The 20,296-nt window shown below is 51.0% G+C and overlaps 8 protein-coding genes across 8 annotated transcripts; 4 read left to right on the top strand and 4 right to left on the bottom strand.

The window, feature by feature from the left end:
* Positions 1 to 432: 432 nt before the first annotated feature.
* Positions 433 to 1,859, top strand: AA0111_g11170 (hypothetical protein; the record flags this gene model as incomplete). The annotated part of the gene is made up of 3 exons (XM_028645005.1): positions 433 to 761; positions 809 to 1,391; positions 1,446 to 1,859. The coding sequence occupies 3 exons, from the start codon at positions 433 to 435 to the stop codon at positions 1,857 to 1,859; spliced, it is 1,326 nt and encodes a 441-aa protein (XP_028501186.1).
* A 50-nt stretch (positions 1,860 to 1,909) lies between these two features.
* On the bottom strand, positions 1,910 to 3,158 carry AA0111_g11169 (hypothetical protein; the record flags this gene model as incomplete). Its single annotated transcript, XM_028645003.1, has 4 exons — positions 1,910 to 2,298; positions 2,371 to 2,697; positions 2,758 to 3,014; positions 3,061 to 3,158. The coding sequence occupies 4 exons, from the start codon at positions 3,156 to 3,158 to the stop codon at positions 1,910 to 1,912; spliced, it is 1,071 nt and encodes a 356-aa protein (XP_028501226.1).
* Positions 3,159 to 3,792: 634 nt separating this feature from the next.
* Positions 3,793 to 6,348, bottom strand: AA0111_g11168 (hypothetical protein; the record flags this gene model as incomplete). The annotated part of the gene is made up of 3 exons (XM_028645002.1): positions 3,793 to 4,736; positions 4,784 to 6,043; positions 6,096 to 6,348. 3 exons carry the CDS (start codon positions 6,346 to 6,348, stop codon positions 3,793 to 3,795), a joined length of 2,457 nt encoding a protein of 818 aa, XP_028501227.1.
* A 3,357-nt stretch (positions 6,349 to 9,705) lies between these two features.
* AA0111_g11167 (hypothetical protein) lies at positions 9,706 to 11,374 on the top strand (the record flags this gene model as incomplete). Its single annotated transcript, XM_028645001.1, has 2 exons — positions 9,706 to 10,928; positions 10,987 to 11,374. 2 exons carry the CDS (start codon positions 9,706 to 9,708, stop codon positions 11,372 to 11,374), a joined length of 1,611 nt encoding a protein of 536 aa, XP_028501229.1.
* A 702-nt stretch (positions 11,375 to 12,076) lies between these two features.
* AA0111_g11166 (hypothetical protein) lies at positions 12,077 to 13,767 on the top strand (the record flags this gene model as incomplete). Its single annotated transcript, XM_028645000.1, has 2 exons — positions 12,077 to 12,080; positions 12,149 to 13,767. The coding sequence occupies 2 exons, from the start codon at positions 12,077 to 12,079 to the stop codon at positions 13,765 to 13,767; spliced, it is 1,623 nt and encodes a 540-aa protein (XP_028501228.1).
* Positions 13,768 to 13,988: 221 nt separating this feature from the next.
* Positions 13,989 to 15,014, bottom strand: AA0111_g11165 (hypothetical protein; the record flags this gene model as incomplete). The annotated part of the gene is made up of 2 exons (XM_028644999.1): positions 13,989 to 14,854; positions 14,915 to 15,014. 2 exons carry the CDS (start codon positions 15,012 to 15,014, stop codon positions 13,989 to 13,991), a joined length of 966 nt encoding a protein of 321 aa, XP_028501220.1.
* Positions 15,015 to 17,177: 2,163 nt separating this feature from the next.
* On the bottom strand, positions 17,178 to 17,951 carry AA0111_g11164 (hypothetical protein; the record flags this gene model as incomplete). Its single annotated transcript, XM_028644998.1, has 1 exon — positions 17,178 to 17,951. The coding sequence occupies one exon, from the start codon at positions 17,949 to 17,951 to the stop codon at positions 17,178 to 17,180; it is 774 nt and encodes a 257-aa protein (XP_028501219.1).
* Positions 17,952 to 18,877: 926 nt separating this feature from the next.
* Positions 18,878 to 20,296, top strand: AA0111_g11163 (hypothetical protein; the record flags this gene model as incomplete). Its single annotated transcript, XM_028644997.1, has 1 exon — positions 18,878 to 20,296. A coding segment is annotated over one exon (1,419 nt), but the record flags the coding sequence as incomplete, so codon positions are not given.

Raw genomic sequence — 20,296 nt, 5'->3', positions numbered from 1 at the left:
TAAGGCTAGTCTAGTTCGAGCTTAGCACATATGCGAAGACGCGGATGTCCCCACCGTCAGCGTTTGTCGACGCGTCCCACATCCATACTCACGCGTTCACATGTTGCAACGCTACTGCGATTCGCGCTCTACCCCCACGGCATCGCAACAATCTATTGCTGCTCGTGTGCCGGCAGATAGCTCGATTCTCACAATGTCGGCGGCACATCCCTGTCTCAATGCTCCGTTCTGATGACCACTCACGTTTTGCCTACCTGCTCGACTGCATCCACACAGATAGGTCGCAGATGAGACGATAGCACGCAATAATTTGGGCCTCTCGAATCATTTCGAAGCACTCCTAACGAGTGCCTGCATATAAGGACATGCATCGGAAAGTTGATGATACACGCCACATAATTAGGCTCCATCAACATTTTGAATACGCACACGATGGCTATCACCAACGGAACTAATGGTCCACGTGGGAACGCAGAAGATGTGGAATTTAGGGATCCGGCTGTTTACGCCGGGTATGAGAAGCAATGGTCGTCGATTCCGGAAGATGAAGCAGGTTGGCTCCAGCGTGCGCAAGAGGTTGCAGACGTTCTTGCCACTGATGCCGTCGTGCGAGACCAAGAGAACAAATCTCCGCGAGCGGAAGTAGCTCTGCTAAAGTACTCTGGGCTTCTCAAGATCCTTGGTCCAAAGCAGTATGGTGGTGGTGGTCAGCAATGGAGTGTTGCCTACAAAGCAATTCGGAAGGTAGCTGAAACAGATGGGTACGATTGGTCCCCTCCTGTTCGCGTCTGTGTATTGATCATTGTAGTTCAATCGGCATGCTGCTCGGCTACCACCTCCTATGGTCGACCACGGCGAACATTGTCGGTTCACCTGAACAAGCCGACCGCTTCCAGAAGCTCATAACCGAGAACAATTATTTCATCGGAGGCGCTGTGAACCCCAGGGACAGCGACTTGTCGATCAAATCGGATGGGGCCAACATTGTGTTCAACGGGTTCAAGTTCTTCAATACTGGCGGTGTTGTCTCCGACCTTACCGTTCTTGAGGGTGTCTATGAAAGCACCGGCAACCATATCTTCGCTTTCGCGAAGACCAATCAACCTGGTATTCAATTCGGACATGATTGGAACAATATCGGTCTTCGCTTGACCGAGTCTGGTAGCGTGAAGATTTCCGATGTGAGCGTGCCTTGGACGGATGCGCTCGGCTGGAACGTAGAGACAAAAGAACCAGACCCGCGCGCGCTGCAGATACCCTTTGCCACGCTACTACTCCCAACTATCCAGCTTGTCTTCAGCAACTTCTATCTCGGTATCGCGTTAGGCGCACAACAGTATGCAGCAAGATATACGGTCAAGGGGACCCGGGCATGGCCATTTGGCGGTGATGTAAGCAGAGAAGTATCCCACAAGCTCTGAAGAATGTCGCTAATGCAGATTTAGAACAAAGAGAGGGCGACAGATGAGTTCTATATCCTCGAACGCTATGGAAACTTCCACGCTCACCTTCGTGCCGCGTCAGCCCTAGCAGACCGAGCGGGCCAAGAAGTTGACGCCATCTTGGGCAAGTATGCAGGTAACCTGGACACCCGTGGGAAGCTCACGGCACGGGAGCGAGGCGAGCTGGCAGAGTGGGTGGCAAGTGTCAAAGTCGTCGCAACGGATACTAGCCTACGTGTCACTTCTGGGGTATTCGAAGTCACAGGCGCGAAAGCGACAAGCCAGAAAGTAGGCTTAGATCGGTTCTGGAGGGACGTCAGGACGCACACGCTGCATGATCCAGTCGCGTACAAGAATCGGGAGCTAGGAAGATTTGAATTGCTAGACGAAATACCTGAGGCTACATGGTATACGTAATTGCGCTCTTTGGATTCCCTCAAACTTGTAAAGATGGAGCGTATCCAAGTTCATACAAGATTAGGAAATGTTTGAGCAGCAGAGATACTCAAGGCCTTGGCTGCCCCCTGCTTCACTACCCCAAACGTAGCTTCGTTGGTCCAGAATTCATAGTCTGCAGAACCTTTGCCTGGCTTGTTGATCTGCCAAACCATCCATGGTACCTTGAGCCCATTGAAGATGTCGATATGCTGACCTACAACACTAGCCTTGTCGGAACCAGTAGCGCCAAATTCTTCGAACAGCACGAGTTTCTTGGCGGCTTGAGCGTGCTGTAGGGCGATGGGCGCTTTGTTGCGCCATTCGGAAACGCCGCTGTAGGAGTGGATATCGATGAGATCAAGTGTTGCGCAGCTCCAATTCTCGGGGATATCGGAATTGGGAAATTCATTTCCACCACCTGAATATGGAGTGGTCAATACCATAATCTCTGGGGTCTAGAGTCTCAGATGGAAGCGGGTAGATTACGTACCTGTTGAGATGAGAATCTTGCTATCTCCCATGATGCTTCGCATCTTCTTGCTTCGATCACACCACCATTTTGGTGCAGGTGCGATGTTGTTGCGCAAATGCCCCTGCCCTTCATTTTGTATGTTGAACGCGAAGATGTAATCCGAAAGATCTTTCCATTGCGGTGAACCCGAGATCAACTGATTCTTGTGTTGGAGGATATATGTAAGGCGGTTGTCAAAGTCGTAGATTGGCGATGCATCCTGGTAAAAGAATGTTACATCGTTCTGAGCGGCAGGCGTTTTCGCGCAGTCAATAGCAGGAAGTTTGTATTTGGAAACGTATGTGTCTGTGTCGAAGATGCGTCAGTGGCCGTAAAAGCTTTGGTCCAATTCGAAGAAGTCCATACCATTTCCCCAACAACCCAACTGGTAGCGGTCATGCATAGCGATAACTAGTTTGATGCCTCGTTCACGCGCTTCAAGCATGAGCTGATCAATGGCACGTAGCTGGGTGTCATCGTATGTGCCGACCTGCCGTGGCTCGATGTCGGGCATGTTGACGGAGCCGGTATCTTTGTTGTTCTGGAGTGTATGAGAGATGAAGATACGCAACGTCTTGAGCTTGGCATCTTTGACTGCGTCAAGGACGGCCAAGCGATCGGATCTGTGAACAGTCAGTCGAACTCGAAGAAATCCTGAAGGATCCGTACTTTTGATAGGCATGAAGAAAGTAGGAGTTGACTCCAGCCCAGCTCGAGGATATGTCTCTTTCTTCGAGTGGTTGCGCCGCCGAGATAGATGCGCTCATGGCGAGCGGAAGCAAATATTTGAGAAGCTGCATGATAAACGTGTTCGGGATGAGGCTGCTCTGATGACCGTCAATGTGCGAGGGCTTCACTCCTACTTATGCTTCCTAGCCTTATGTCTTTGACCTAGTGTCTGTAATATCGGGCTCGCGACCTTCCCTCTCGAACGTTGCGCATGCGTCTGCAACTTTCTGTTTGCGACCTGCCATCTCCGATCTTGCAATGTTCGGACGCTCCGATTCTGCCTTCTCCACACTATGTCGAACGTCAATGTTGTGGTGAGGATACACTTCAAGGCTAAGTCCAAAGGAGTATTCTGCAAACACGGAGCGGCAGGGACCGTATGCATCAGAGTTAGTACATCACAGCAGCAATATCTAGTGCGCAATGATCCGCTAGCCTTGAATTACCGGAGCCTGGTCGCCCGCGCCGTGTTTGGACTAGAGTATATATAAGGCTCACTCGTGTTCTAAAACAATCCCTAGCAATCTCTATAGTGACATTCCTAGTTCGAACTTGCGCAAACTGTGGGTGGACATTGGACCGGAGTTGTATGATCGACATTGGAGGGGTAACTAACGGTTCTCTGACAACCGCGGTTATTTGGCTGTTGGATCTAGATTTAGCACCGAAGGCTTACCGCCCGCCCACGCAGATCGGAGTAGCTTGCAGCATTGCATCTGGATACTCTTGTGCCCCGGAAGCCACGGAGGGTTTGAACAACAACACGTTTTGCCATGCGCCTGTTCCCATAATGGACTCTGGTCCTTGTATGACCCATTCCCTGGGTGGCTGCAGCTGCGCACGAACGCCAAAAGGCGCCATGACTTTCAACGTGCCATGACCCTCCGCTTCATCAATCTTGATCTCTACGCCGATACTACCAGCGACGGTCGCAAGGGTGCAATTGATCCTCTCTAGACCGGCAAAGACTGGTGCGATGCGAAACGACGTCCAGCCTGGCTCGGTAGGCTGAAGCCCTGCTAGATATCGAGGCAGAAGTGATACTGGCCACGTCGACCAGCCATGCATCAACGACGTATCGTGACCGTGCGGCGTTTCGTCTGTCTTCATGGCTTCCCAATGTCCTCCAGAGTAGTTTGGATTCGATGTGTCAGCCATCGGTCCCCAGACGCGCTCGATGAGCCTCCGCGCTTCAAGACCTTGTTGTCGTGAAAACAATGCCTCAACTGCGAACCCTGTTGCGTACGGACTGACAATGTCCGCTACACTCCAATGAGCAAGGCCCCGGAAGGCGCGAGGAAGCTGCGATTGTGGGTCAATCAAATGCTCAAGATCGTTCGCATGACTAGGAAGCAGCCCCATAGTCACGGCATGGGCTTTGTTATCTTGACAGATACCGTCGCTTGGTAGATATTCATTCAGGCGATAGACACCGGTGGAAGCATCGTAGAAGCGTTTCAGTACCTCCATCTTAAGCTTCTTGGCTTGCGATAGATATTTTTGCTTGGCTTCAGGGTCATCGGACATCACCGACATGGCTTGCAGGGCCTCGTAATATGCATTATTCAGTGGACTCGAGGGACCGAAAATTGGGCCGCCAAGTGGGAACCAATGCACTGCAGGCGGTCAGCTTGTTGGTTAGAGAGATCCCATCCAGACTCACTTGATAGAGGCGGAGGAGCTACTACTACCCCTGCGCTGAGGTGCTCCGCTGTGTAAGCCATGAGATGTTCTAGACGCTGGAAACATCGCGTTTTCATCCTTGCGTCACCCGTATGTAGCCAGTAATCTTTGATTGCAACAACGAGTAGCAACGCGTACGACAGGGAATAGAAGGCATATGTTGGAGGCTCCTCGTTCCCTTCATGAACGGGCGCCTGAATGGGACAGAGGTTGCCGAGATATCCCTCGCTGGTTTGGTGGCTGGTCAGGAGCTCAATACTGCCTGCTATCGCGTCGAACGTCATAGTAGAGTGAGCAACTGATCGACCCATGACATAAAGGTCTCCACCGAAACAAGCGCGGTCTCTTTTTGCACCATCGATCGTACAAGCGAGCCCATTCGTTCCAACTTGGAAGTCATCCAATGTTCGGCTTTGGTCAAGAGGCAACATGGTATTCTGGTATAGATTCTCGCCCCCACCACTGAGCACACTGAGGTGGCGATACACAGCTACCCACTGACACGGTCCGCCAAAGGCGATAGATCCCGTGTTATTCGCGCTTCCGCTAAGGATGGGTTTGATGTTCAGGCCCTCGATGAATGCAAGTCGTCGGCCTTGTACCGAGACAACCACGGTATCGCCGCGCGTGACCGTTTCGACTTCGAGCCAGGCGTTCAGGTCCAGATCGCCAATGTGCCAGCGACCTTTCTCAGCAACAGGAAAGACGGTCGGTTCCGTGGACAGACCTTCGCATGCATATAGTTCCCTTGTGGCTGTGTCCAAACAGAAGATCAGCCCATTTGCCACCATGTGAACGGCCCAGCTTGCGCCTCCATGTTCGATGTGAACCTGGAAACGAATGGTCTTATCCGCCCATCTTGTGCCGAATCGGCACGGTGCCCAGTGCTGGCCGCGGACCCTGGTTCCCCCAGTAGTAACCTCCCATGCGGCAGATGTCTCGCCCTTGGAGACTGTGCACATATCGACAGTCCTGACACCATCTTGCCATATCCGATTCAACAATGGGCTAGAGCACGAGAAAGTCGAACTTGCTGAGTATCTCGGCCGGATGCGCTCGAAACCGATACCGGAGAAACTGATGGTTGAGTATGGGGTCGCCAGCCGTATCTTTTGGTATCTTTGCGATCGTTGGGTGTACACAGCTCTCACAACCTGCTCATGTGCTGACTCGGGAACCTTCAACGTGGTTCTACGATATGTGTCCATTGCATTAGAAAACAGGAAGAAGGGGCCATCGCCTAGTCTGTTTTAGTAAATCCTTCCAATCATATCATCGTCCTGTTTCCTTACCTGACGCGTGGTCTATTCCCTCAATACCTTCGCTGTATACAACAGTTAAGTCGAGCGTACTGTTGCCAGAAGCAGACGATATCTTGAAAACTGGAAGACCTCCTTCGCATTGTCGGTAGTCCAATATGATTTCAGCTTGCGTCGCATCGCCGCCTTCGTTGCTCAAAGTGAAGGTGGAAGCTTTGAGTGCAATTGTCACATTCCCAACGTATCGCAAGACGCGGATCGGTTCAATGAAACGATCACCGGCCATGATACTGGTAAGAGCTGCGCAGTGCGGACAAAAGAGAAGCTCGACGATGTGCGAAAAGGGAGCAGTTGGGTCGCTGATGACCTCGGGTACGACACATTTTCGGACACCTTGATTTGTCGCATAACGACTCCATGCGCCGAGCAGTAGTTGCCGAAGAGCTGCCACTCTGAGGAAAGAGACGCAAGCGATCGGAGTAGCGTGTTGTTTGGGTGGACGTTAGGTGGGGCCTAGCTTGACTTTGGCGAGGCACAGCCCAATCGGGGCGGCGCCGGCCAGCATTTCGGGTGGACATCCATCAACACCTGGTCACGCTACAGAGTGGACTTCCATCAACAGCGCCTTCCTCGTGGCCACCCAGCTACACAACCGAGTGGACGCTCATCAACAGCATCTGCTTGGTAGCTACCTGATCACATCGCACTCGATGTCGGGTTCAGGTCACGCCGCAATCAGTCCCCGGCCACTGATTTGTCGACAGTGTGAAAAGAGCTTCACGCGCCCCGAGAATCTAGCTCGGCATGCGAAGATACGTAAGTGCTGTCAACCATGATTGCGGCGCAGCAGGTGATTTATTACTGACTGATGTCTTGGACCAACAGATGATGCAACGCAGAAGCATTCCTGCCAAACATGTGGGAGGCAATTTACCAGGAGTGATCTGCGCAAGAAGCATGAGCGACTACATGCACGAACCACAAGTACCAGAGCCACTCCAAGATCTCGGCGCGGTTCTAGGGTCGCGTCTGCTCGCATGGAGCCTTCAATTCAAATTCAAAGCTGCTTGACAGCTTCTGACCCTCTTGGTGATCAGGCGATCGCTGCATCGATTGATGATGGGGACGTCAATGCATCATCGTTCCCCGAACATCAGCCAGTACCGCTCAATGAGAACCTTGACCACGACATCTACGCAGGAACAGTTGGCCTCGACCCTTACTTTGACTACACTAGCTTTGCAAGACCTTGGAATTATCAGTCCGAACATACTGTCGATTGGTTTTCGTCTCAATTCTTCGACGCATTGCGTGAGACGGATCTTGCGTGCAGTCCGCCTCTCCAAACTTGGGGTTCTTCGACTGAGTATGACTCTTTGCGGGCCAGCATGCCACACGTGTCGCATCGCTCGAATAGTACATTGCCTTTTGACCACTTCCTCGACCAGGGCGCCTCTTTGCGCTCAAACAGTAGCGAAGCAGTGCGAACCCCAGGGGACGGTATACAGCCAAATGAGGATGCTGAAACTTCCGCAGCAGGCCAAAATCCTCGGATCGCATCTCCTCCAAACGAGACCTCTCATGAAGACCGTCTGCCATTTGCATGGGATCCGCGCTCTAGGCCCGTAGCAAGGGCGAAACCGATAGTGCTCCCACCTGGAGACCCTATATATACGACCATCAATCCTAGTATCACGATAACAACAGCCAAACTCTCACGTATACGTGACTTCCTGAGCCCAAAAGAGCGGCTGGGCGTAGAGGACAACTTCACTCTACCCGAGTTGCCTCTTGTTAACGTCTTCATCAATCTGTTTTTCAATGCATTCCTGCCTCAAGCGCCTGTCCTACATCGACCGACCTTGGACATGGAAGATCTTCCTTCGGGACTACTAGCAATCATGATGGTGATCGGCTCATGTTACAGTCGATTACGACATACACGAAGATTTGGCATCATCGTCTTGGACCGCATACGCCTCAATCTACTTGCTCTGATAGAAGCAGACAACAGTCTCATGCGAGAACCTCACATCATATATGCTTCCGCCCTCGTATGCTACATGGGTCTTTGGTGCGGCAACAAACGCGCTTTCGAACTGTCCGAGGCCTTGCGCGCAGTAGTAGTGACGTATGTCAGGCGTATGCCAGCAATGGGTAGTCATGCGGATAACGCAACACATTATGGGTATCAACACATGAGCTTTGAGTATACGGCCGAGACTCCATGTCCTGAATCACCAAGGACTTTAGATTCGGACTGGATGGAGTGGACGAAGAAGGAAAGTCGGAAAAGACTATCGTGGTTTGTATATATGGTGGACGCACAATTCCCAGTCCTTCTCGGCATGGGTGGTATGTTGACAATGGCTGACATAAAAAAATGGGAGTGCCCTTGCGACGAAGAATTTTGGACTTTGGCGACTCCAAAGTCCTGGAAGAATCGCTTAGGGTCTGCATCTGAGCCTGCCTGTCCAGTATTTGGATATCTTGCTGCTCCGTTACTGTCTGCAAGGTACCGATGTGCTACCGAGGAACAAGAGCTACTGCCTAGACTAAACACTTGGAGCTCACATCTTCTATTGCTCTCGATCATAGCAGACGTATTTCATCATCAAGACGCGCTTGCGCTACTACGAACGTATAACGAGAGTGAAGCGTGTTCGCCAGGATCTTTCCACACAGATGATGACGGAACTCGTCTGTTTCATACGCTTGAGCTATGGAGGAAATCTTACCAAGAAAGATACCATATTCGTCATGATGCAGAGCCACAGCGCGGAGGCCACAGCTCTACGATCGCATATCATCTTGCGCGGTTGTACCTGGTCTTCCCCATCTCGGAGATACAAGATTGCCTCGGAAGATCCGGACCCTTAGACGCCAAGGCAGCGATGTGTAGGTTGATGTCCTGGACTCTCCAGCATCCAAAGAAAACAATTCAAGCTATTGAAGACGCGTCAACATGTATAGGTGTTATCATGTCCAATGAAGGAGCGGACGACCCCTACGACATCATTGGCCTCTTCCTGTGTCACGTCATATTGTGGTCGCTCGCACGTGCAACTTCATCGGAGCAGAGATTGCACATTGTCCAATACCTACGTGAAAAAGAAAGCATGTCGCGTTCTTTAGTCGAGGTGATCGAAGCTGGGTTCTCACTTGACGACACAAATGCTCCAAAGTTGATCTTCCGACACGCAATTCAGTCTTTGGTGCAACTAGGAACCTGGGGCTGCTCTTCAAATCTGGCGCTACTTCTTCACCTGCATCCAGGCGTTTCCAAACAATCGAGCTGACGCACGCGACCCGAATCGAGCTTCCTGCGTCCACCCACCCGTCCACCCGTCCACCCGTCCACCCAGCTCCACCATGCTATGGCGACGTTTCGGCAATTTTCGCATCATCTCTTGTCGCTAACAAAGTTGCAATCATCCTCCGCCGATCAAGCTACCCCGGATTTCTCCCCGCACGTTTATCTTAGCGCGACGCAGCCAATTTCGTTATTATATCAAGGACCACAATCGTTACCTTCAGTCACACAAAGCAAATTTACAAGACGGCTCGACGCCACGGATGATCCGATTACGTACTTTTACAATCACTTGTACCAGAGGATACACAGCTACGCTACACGCTGAACATGGAGGTCAAGACCGAAAAGCAAGAGGCCTCCAGTGCCAGCATGATCGAAGCCGTGGACGACAACGAGAATGACCTACGAATAGGTGAACGACTCGTCGAGAAGGATCGCGATAGTACCCTGTGGTCTTCGTCCGTTTCGCACAAACGGATTCTGCTTCACTCCATTGCTGCACTCCTAGCTGGCGGCGTCTTCGGATACGACAGTGTCATCAACGGCGCATCTATCTCCATGCCTGCCTTTTTGCTATATTTTGGCGATCACACTACCACGGGATCCCTCTTCGTCCCTTCGATATGGGCATCGATGTGGACCGCGATGTCATACTTGCTACAAGCTTTCGGCGGATTTGGTATCGGTCTCGTATCTGATCGGATTGGACGCAGATGGGCCTGCGTAGCTGCCGCCTGTATATCGATTGTCGGAGTTGGCGTACAATTTGCTGCTATGAGCCGAGGTATGCTACTTGGTGGAAAGATGATCAATGGCTTGGCCATTGGCTGCATCTTCGCATCGGCTACAGCTTGGGCATCTGAAATCTCACCTTTACGTCTCCGTGGTCCAATTCAGTCCGGTATCGTGCTATTCATGGTCCTAATGCAAGCGATTGGTCTTGTCACGATTCGCATCTATGTCGAAGACATGTCTACATCAGCCTTCCGCAAAGTCTTTGCATTGCAGTGGATCTGGCCTGTTGCTGCTGGTGTAGCCTTCATCATCATGCCTGAGTCACCGATCTTTCTCTTACGCAAGAAGAAGGTTGATGCCGCGAAGAGATCATTGGCTCGCCTCTATGGGATCGACAATCATATCGCGGCTCGTCTTGCAGTTTTACGCAAGCAGATGGAGCAAGAACACTCGCAGAACGAAGCACATGGTGATGCAAGCTACCTGGAACTCTTTCAGGGCACGAATTTGAAGCGTACGCTTACCGTCATCTGGTTGTTCCTTGCTGCAGGACTGAACGGCGCGTCGTTGCTCTCCCAAAATACGTACTTCCTCATCATCGCAGGACTTCCTGCCGTTCACGCTTTCGATGTTGGAATTGGCGGATTTGGCTTGGCCGTAATTGCTATAGTTTTCAGCTGGTTCTTCATGGAGAGATTTGGTCGCCGTTGCATTTGGCTCGTGGGTGTTGCTGTCAACATCGTAGTCATGGCAATTATTGGAGGCCTTCATTACTCCACATCTCAAGGTAGTCTTTGGGCTATTGCTATTCTGATGTGAGTTTCTGGTCCCTTCCTCTTCGACTGACTTCCACTATCTAACAGTGCATTGCAGGAATGTCCTTCTCGCATGGCAGCTCCTTACCATGACGTCTATTGGATGGGTGATCACGGCCGAAGTCTCATCGTACCGGCTGCGGGCAAAGACGCAATCGGTCGGCGTCATTTCGAACGCAGCGACGACATGGTTATCTACGTTCACTGTACCTTATGTGTACAACACCGATTCCGGTAACCTGGGTGCCCGCACTGGATTTGTGTTCATGGGAAGTTCAATGCTTCTGCTGATTGGCTCCTGGTTCCTTGTGCCGGATCTGCATGGTTTGAATACAAACGAGGTCGACTGGCTGTATGCACAGAAGACTTCGGTAAGACATTTCCAGCAGCATGCCGATAGCGCAAAGACCAGCGCACCGGAGAAAGTACACAACACCGACGTATGAACTAGGGTGGTGTGCAGTGTGTTATTCAGATCAGTTGCCCATCGTCCTCCAGATATGCATTTTTCACTTTCTGTTATTGTTAATTTGACTTGTGTGACAAAAAATCACGCTAGCTATCGTAGCTAAGCGTGAAGACCACGCTAAAACGTGATCTTGCTCAGCTCCAGACGGCTCACCACTTGGCGTGATACGCGTCTAAAACAGGCAGCTATTTCAGCCCGCAATTGCCTCGGTACAAACCTAAGGCAGCCATCAAAACTTCTTGTTCAACAACAACCACTTTGGGCCGCCAAGATGTACTACCAACAAGTGGCACGTATACCTCGGCCTCAGGCGTGTGTCGTGGCGCGAACCAGCAGCGACCACACCCTATATAAAACGCCGATGCAACGGTACATTCGTCGACACAAATCATGGCAAGCATTCCTCCTCCTCCGCCCCCTCTTCCTAAGAGCAAAACAGCTAGATCAGTAACGATGACTGCTTCGGAACCTGCGTCCCGTCCAGTTTCAATCAAGGGAAGCACGAAGGAGGATCAAGTGTTCGAATTCCGGCACATACAGGGTGGTTCTGGTGCCTTATCTCTCCAGCCCATCATCCGCCATTACCTTTGCGTACCCCGGGCGCATCAAGTTTCCACGACCGATCTGTACAAAATATTGGGACGACTACGGTGCTTGCAACATACAGTCGCGAACTATAATGAGTGAGTCGTCTTATCTACACCTGCCTTCTTGTACTACTGGAGACCACGGACTTTGAATCTCTTCTCAGGCTTCGGTTTCCGTCTCAGTTGGGTTGACCAAGTCATCCAAATACCGGGGCTTGAAGACGTGATCCGGATCGTCAAGCATGCCTTTCAAGAGCAGATTGATGAAGCGCGTGACACCATCCAGCGCGGTTTCATCACCTTCAAGGCGCTGGGCGAATTATATCGCCCTGGAGTTCCAGTCCAGGCAGTGATGGGCTCTAGAGATACCGCCGAAGTATTCCTTGTCAACGAGTCTTTCTACCAAGAGAATCGGGGCTTGACAGGAGTTCAGAGGACATCCAACTGGACAATGGAGTTCGTGGCGACAATGGGCACGCACTTCACCCTAGTGAACCTGGCCGAGCAATTGAATGGTTGGACAGGCGTTCGCGCAAGATCGCTATCAGGACTCACGTATACGCCAGTATCACCTGTCGAGTTGAGCGACCGCAGACAGAGGGGAAAGCGATATGTTGAGTTTGCCACTGGCAGTGTCAAATTTCTGGCATACTCTCGCGCATCATTCTACCGCCATGTGCGACCATCACGTGCAAGCTATTCTTCTCTTGCCAGTACTTCGAGCAGCCAGCTTACCTCAGAAGGCCGCGTTATGATCGATGTAGATCGTGGCGCTCTATTGAAGCACCATCCTTGCCAGGTTATGGATGAACCAACGCTAGCCATGACGAAGACCGCCGAACGTTATCGACAGTGGCGCAGCACATCATTTAGAAAGAGCTCTGCAACGGATATGCTCACTCTATGGGATAATGTCCCGGAGGAGTTCATTTCCTACTGCTGGCTTGCCCTTGTCGGCTTTAGCTTTACTGCAAAATGTTGGGACCACGTGTTGGTCTCTGGTCTTTCGCCGATCCAGTTCCAGGACACCGCATTTCAACATCTTGTCCTAGCCGGGGAGTACAAACACCTCATTCGTGCTCTCGTAAGATTCGGAAACGACGCTAGTGTCGAAGACATCGTTGAGAATAAACGCAGCGGCAGTATCTTCCTGCTCCACGGCCCTCCCAGCGTCGGGAAGACACTAACAGCCGAAGCTGTTGCTGAAGTCCTGCATCGCTCGTTATACTACGTGACAATGGGAGAATTAGGCACGACGGCAGAAGACATGGAGCGCCGTCTTTCAGATGTGCTTGAACTATGTTCCGAGTGGAATGCTATCATAGTCCCAGAGGAAGCCGATGTTTTCCTCGAGCAACGCAGCACTTCCGACCTGGTCCGCAACTCGATGATCTGTGTTATGCTGCGTCTTATGGAGTACCACTCAGGCATTCTCTTCCTCACTACCAATCGTGTGCATAATCTGGTTCCAGCGTTTGGAAGCAGAATTACACTTGCCCTACGATATAACCATCTGACGCCCGAGGCTAGAACCCAAATTTGGAGCAATTTGCTCACACGGATCTCGTTACAGGTGGCAAAGAACATCGATCCCATGGTCCTTGGACAGCACGAATTCAACGGTAGACAGATCGGGAGCGCAATCAGGCTGGCGTGTGTAATCACGAGGGAACGGGACCAGTCTAAGCTAACAATGGAGATAGTGAAGGAAGTAGTGAGAATTATGGATGTTGGGAGGGCAAATATAGCGGATGACGACTCTTGGAAAATGCGCGAGGAGTAAGATAAGTCTTATTCGGGGTTTTGTATACTATAATAGGAAGTAAAGAGAGTAAGAATTGAAGATTTCTTTGCTAAAGAAAATGCCCCTTTCTTATATGCTCCGATAACGAAGCATCGGATACATCTACGCTAAGAACTCTATGGACCGGCGCACTTCCTACCTGAAGCTCGTTTCCTAACTCTGTACGCCGCCCCTCCACTATAAACGAGCCTCTTATTAGTCTAACCTAGGCAGGAAACAGCAATCTCGCCATTGATCTTCCTATCGGGGGTAAGGACGGGGAGCCAGATCTCGTATTCCTTCTCACTAGGGTGTCCCTTGACCTCATAGTAGTTGTAGAGAGGCCAGAAGGTGATTTGACCCTGTTTCGGGCAGTCGACGTCAAACGTGATTCCTTCAGTGACAGTAAACGTCTCCGACTGGCTGACTTCCACACCGACGCTTGCAGAGAAAGCTTCTATAGCGCCTCCCATGCTCACTGATGTTGTAACGCTGTAGGTCTGGCTTTCGGAAACTTCATATGAGTAGCCGACTTTGCTGTCGAGGCGCAAACCAAGTGTAAAGACATCAGGGTTGCGGACGTTGAGCGCCGTGAAGCTGACGTCCCAGCTGTCATCCTCGCTCTGGCGCTTAGCAATTCCAGTAGTGTCGCTGCCGCTCATAGTGTCGTTGCGCCACTCAAGGTAATCCTCCAGACTAGAGTGGCCACTGTTCATGCCGTTGGCAAAGGTTTCCACGTTGAGGCCCGGAAACTCTGCTCGTCTTGTCGCACGCTTAGTCGGGGGACCATCACCTCCCTCATCGTTGGTGACCTCCAGAAACTCCAAGGCACCCGTGAACTTGCCTCCGGAAAGGAAGGGCATGCATCTGTCCCTCACACTTGTATAGAGCTGGTGAACCTGACCATCTGTAATGGTGCGAGGGTCGTTTGGGTCGTCAGTCCCTGATTCTTGAAAACAGTGAGAGATGAGGCAGTTTCCACCGTCCCACCACCAGTGGTAGCAAGATGGCGCGGGGTTAAGTGCGCCATTGGTGTGGGTGATGTGAGTGCTTCCCTCTAGGTTGAAAAACTTTACGGTCTCATCACCTGGAGAAACAAAGTGTCAGATTCAGGCCACAGCAATAGGGCTAAATGAGCCGAACTTACAATCTTCGTAGCTGGGCCTAAATGCACCATTGCATAGAGCTGCTTGGCCGTTTACGAGCCCAAGACTCGCCGCGAAGGAGACGAGGGTGAAGCTCTTCATTTTGAAGAGACTGTCAGGATGTACAGATAGAGACTCGTGTTCGTAGAGTATTCGCTGTGGTTGATGGAGAGAGCTGCTGATGAGAGAAGATGCAGGCTGGCACTGCAGGACATCAGTCTGTTCTTATAGATATCTCGTCAGGCCTCCAGACTCTTGGAGTCTCTCATAACGCCCGGCTGAGGTTACATGTGGTGAAGCACGTCCTGTTGCTACACATGCTGTTGTCATGGCCTCGCACGGGATGATTGTCTTCGGGAACGTGCGATTCCATCCGAGCCAAGAGTATTGATGACATTCACAACTGCACTGATCGAGGTCATCGTGGGAAACGTCTAGTACGTGATTCATGTCTCGGAGCCTCCGGTTATTGGGTTTAACGTTATGGGGTGGTGATCAGCCATGCGGTCTTTGCACATAATAGCAAGATGGAACATCATGAGAGTAGTTCGCATCGCCTACGACTATAGTGCCCAAAGTTCTGCAGAAGTTTATCTGGGCGCCCAGACTATTTGGGGCGAAGAGTGAGCCTTAGTCTAGTACCTGAGCCTTAGCCTACGTCAGATGGTTACCGCCAGTAGCACCGAAGTGGTGCGAGGGGTACGCACATAAACGTGGTAAGCTGGAAGCCTAACAGTAAAGGCCATGGTATCGCATCTTCAGGGCGAAGTTGTACGTAGCCTCATGGAAGGATAAATCGGCTACACGGCAGATTGGCAAGGCTAGATACCCATCCCACCGGAAAACGGCACACAACCCTACCTATATTACTGTCACCTTATGACAAGGGATAGATGGACTTGTTATCCCATGCTCGATCGATTCGTTGCTCAACAACAAGAGTGGACCTGGGTGGGATCGGCTGCGGCCCGCTCCTTGCTTGAGTAGGCAGAGCGGGGTCGTAAACTTTCGACCCACATCCCCCTAGAGTATATCTGTGGGGTATATCTCGTCTGATGCTTCCTGAGCTTGCAAGAGAGCGGACCAATAAGGATGATGTCGGGCTTCACAACCAACAATGCGACCCATGTAGTCAACTTTCGCAAACGCCAGTCTGCCTTGGAAATGCAAGGCTCATTATTGTCGTGTCTGATGAAACGAGCGCATCAGGATGTAGCATTCTCGCACGACAGTCTAGTCAAGAACCAGGTGCTGCTGCTACAATTGGTAAGGTCGTGATGTACACGAGGCAGGAGGCCTAAAGTAGGAATGCCTTACACCAACAATTCTGCTGACGAACCCATCGGTGGAGATGTCGGCTCGTGCGCTGAGTTCTCTAAGAGCTCTCGTGTCGCCTGGTTAAGCGCTATCACGCTATACGCGTTCGGCTCTATGTGCGCCCTTGTATCCGCAATCTTGACCTTTGGGGTTAGGAGGGTATGTACCTGATTTCCGCCTTCGCAATAATAGTATCGAGGTGCTGGATTCTGTGTTCTTGCTGCAGCCCGGCGACGCCTCTTGCGCGTTCTGCTCAATGCTTGCGTCGAGCTTCACGATCACGAGCCGGCTGTAGAGACCTATTGGCAGCTCTTGCAGTGCATGTGCGGACATGTGTGCTGGGTTCCCCACTGCGGGGATGACAGTGTGTAAGGCTTTTGCTAGGAAGCACCAGGTAAGGCTAAGACCTATACCTCGATTGGCGCCTGTGATGAGGATCGTGGTTGAGGCTATGTTGTCAAGGTGAAGATGTGATCTTATTCCTCTTCTGGCATGTTGGTCGTGAAAGTTTGACGGTACTGGTGGCTCTTATCAAAAGATTATGAGGTAGATCTTCTGCTCCGCGACAGATCATGTCTCTGTCTTTGTGGATTCGAAGAAGCTTGTAAGATTTAGAGTATGGGAGAAGGTAAGTATATACGAAGTTCAGGGTGCTAGTCGTTGAAAGGGTATGTGTAGGAGCTCACCACTAACAACCATTAAAAACTCCGTCAAGCTTTGCATTTCTAAGCCTGAAGTTCCATGTACGAACTGTCTGTGCATCATAGACCTGCTTCGTACATAGATTATACCAACCACTGTGCCACATACCCAAATTGGGGTTCATCTCCAACGCTTTTCAAATATGGCGGGCCGCAGATACAGGTGCATGTAGCTAAGCGACCTAAGGTAAGCACAAAGCAGCATAGCGCGACACTAATCAATGAACAAGCGCTCGATGATGCACTGCTAGCTACATACAGCCAGGCAATTGATAACCCATTCCACTCCTTTGACGATGAGCTCAGGCTGGGTCATCTGCACGAAGTGGCCACTCTCACGCGCGAATACCAGCTTGCCCTTTGTTGAAAGCTCGAGATGTCTCTTCTGGATGCTCTCACTCTTCTCGTCGGCTGTGCTAATCAATGCGCGTACTCTGGTCCTCTGGTCATCGCTTCCATTGCCTCTCCCAACTCCAGCATTATACATCCCATTCCAATCCCTGCTTCGCATGCCACCGATCACGTACACTGGCTTTCCGCCTACCAGCGGCTGCTGTTGATCAAGTTGCTTACTCCGTAACGTCTCGAAGCTCGCAGCGTACTGCTCATCCTCCAGGCGCGCGATTGTTGCGTACTTCTCTGTCGATTCAGCGGTCATAAGCGCATCCCATTCGGCCTGCGTCATCTTGTGCTCTTCCGCGAGACCCTTGGCAATGTATGGGTCAATGCCCTCAGAAACAACCTGCAAATCGGGGTCATTAACGTTCAGCACCTGCGGCATTGATTCATGATTAGCGTCGACAAGGACCAGGCCAGCGATGTGGTTGCCGTTTCCCGTGAGGGCGATGAACTCATTGATGAGCACCCCAGCCCAGGAATGCCCGACAAGGATGAGAGGATTGGTAATGGGAGCGTTCTCGACAAGATGTCGGAGATCCTGGGCGATGTTCTCAGCTGTTGGTGGATGTGGGGAAATATCGGAGTGGCGATAACCAGCGCGGTCATAAGTATAGCATCGCATTGAAGACGAAAGCTGTCGAACTACTGCTGCCCAATTCAGCAGACTTGTCAACAATCAAGCCAGCTTGATCGCTATCAAGCTGGCGCATCAAGCTGGCTAATCAATCAAGCCAAGCTGGAGTAGAGGTACAAATCAATCAAGCCAAGCTGCTGTAAGCTAGCTTGATTGTTTGGCTTGATTGGCTTGATTGGCTAAGGCCTACGCGTGAGGTTGTTGGGTTTGCCGTAGCAGCGATCACACGATACTTTTTTGGTGTTGAGGTCAGCAACTAATATACAAAAAAAATTCCCAACAACGCTGTATATACATATATATATACAAAAAAACCTCACGATAGAGCTATTACTGCCGCGATTCGAATACAGCAAAAAAAAATCTCCTAATACTACAGTGTGTCGCTGACGGCTGCCTGCTTCGGGCGACCGTGGGCGACACACTGTAGCACCAGCAAGTACAAATACAGTGGCTATTATACACCTCTACTACCGCTTGCTAGGCGTAGTAGAGACGATTGTAGGCCTAATATTACTGTATATATCTATAGTGTTGAGGTTGTTGCTACAGGTAAAGGTAGATGTTGTGAATAACAAAAAAACGCGTTGTTTCAACTGCGCAATTGTACAACTACAACACAATATTTACAGTATATTGCGCTGCGTATCTCACAAACAGACAACTACAATTCAATTGCCGCTATCGAATTTAATTAATTGTTGCGTTGTTGTAGTTGCTTTTAGTAGTTACGATAGAGGGTGCCAAGCAATACATCTCGTGCTACTTGGGTAACTATCTCATATTGTAACCGTACAACTCTGTATACACAACGCCACCCACAACACGTACTTTTCAGCTGTATCACGTACCGCCTACGCGCCGCTGTATTGCCGCTGGCTTTCTGCATTTATTGCTATATCCTTGTCGCAGTTATGCCGCAGAAGAGACGCGCCAAAGACGCTGTTACAGCGTCAACAACAAAGCGTCCTAAACCTACACCTAGCAGCACCTACAGCCAAGCTATACCTATCGAAAGCCCTCAATCGTCACCTCGTCCGTCGCCCCGTAAAGCCCTGGTTGAAGCGTCCCAGGTATCAAGTTTCGAAGCGCAATTGCGCGAGTCGCAAATAGAGGAGTATATCAACCCACCCACCGAGGGCAGCGAGGAGGCAACGATAGCAACCAGCGAGTCCAACAATACAGCTTTAGACGAGGAGTTAGAGGATAACTTCAATGGCATTGATTGGGATCGTCTCCCTCGGTTTATGAAGCCTATAGCGTCGCAGCGTCACAAGAAAAGCTGGGTCTATAACTACGGCTGGCGCGTCGCGCTGCGAAGCAATCCTCAACGCATATATTTCGTATGCCGCTATTGTTACGAGCATAAGCTTATTGACCTCGGCGTCACGAAGGTATACGAAACAACAAACTCAACGTCTTCTGCCCATCGACACCTTGGAGAGAAGAGACGCGGCCATGGCCACCAACCACCTCACGTAACAGCTCGTTCTACAACGATAAGTGTCCTCCAACAAGTACTTACTGGCAATCGGGTTAGCCAGAGTATCGCGAACGAGCTCTCCGGCTTCAACTCCCAGCGCTTTCGGCTTAACGCAGTTAGCTGGCTTATTGAAGCTAACCTCCCACTGTCTACGTTTGAATCGCCAGCTTTTCGACAATTAATATCGTCAGCCAACGTCCAAGCAGAAGCGGCACTGTGGACGTCCCACAACAGCGTCTCTCGTTACGTTATGCGCCTGTACGACCACTTACGGCCGCAAGTCGTCACAGAACTGTCGCGGGCACAGAGCAAGATACACATAAGTTTTGACGGCTGGACGACAAAGGGTGGCAAGCGTGGGTTCTTGGGTATCGTTGCCCACTACGTTGACAAGCAAGGCGATATTGTAGACTTACCTATCGCGCTGCCGCAGTTGACAGGCGCCCACAGTGGACATGGGATGGCAAAGGTTGTTATCCAAACGTTGAAAGAGTTCGGTATAAACGCTCAACGTATTGGCTACTTCGTACTCGACAACGCAAGCAATAACGACACCGCGATAGACGCAATTGCGCTAACAATGGGCTTCAACCCACGCCATCGCCGCCTCCGTTGTAGTCCTCATACAATTAACCTTGTCGGCCAGATGCTCCTCTGGGGAGAAAACAGTGCCTCGTACAACAACGATACCGCTGAGATTACTGCTGAAAGCGAGTATATGAACGAGTGGAGGCGCGATGGGCCCTTAGGCGTACTCCTAGGTATCGTCAACTACATTAAAACACCACAGCAATACGCTCTTTTTGCTGACTTTCAGCGCCTTGCCCATCGCGAGCTACCAGCTGACGCA

Source organism: Alternaria arborescens (assembly GCF_004154835.1).
Source record: "Alternaria arborescens strain FERA 675 chromosome Unknown contig_45, whole genome shotgun sequence".
Taxonomy (NCBI): domain Eukaryota; kingdom Fungi; phylum Ascomycota; class Dothideomycetes; order Pleosporales; family Pleosporaceae; genus Alternaria; species Alternaria arborescens.
Note: the sequence above shows the minus strand (reverse complement) of the source record. Positions and strands in the feature narration are given on the sequence as shown.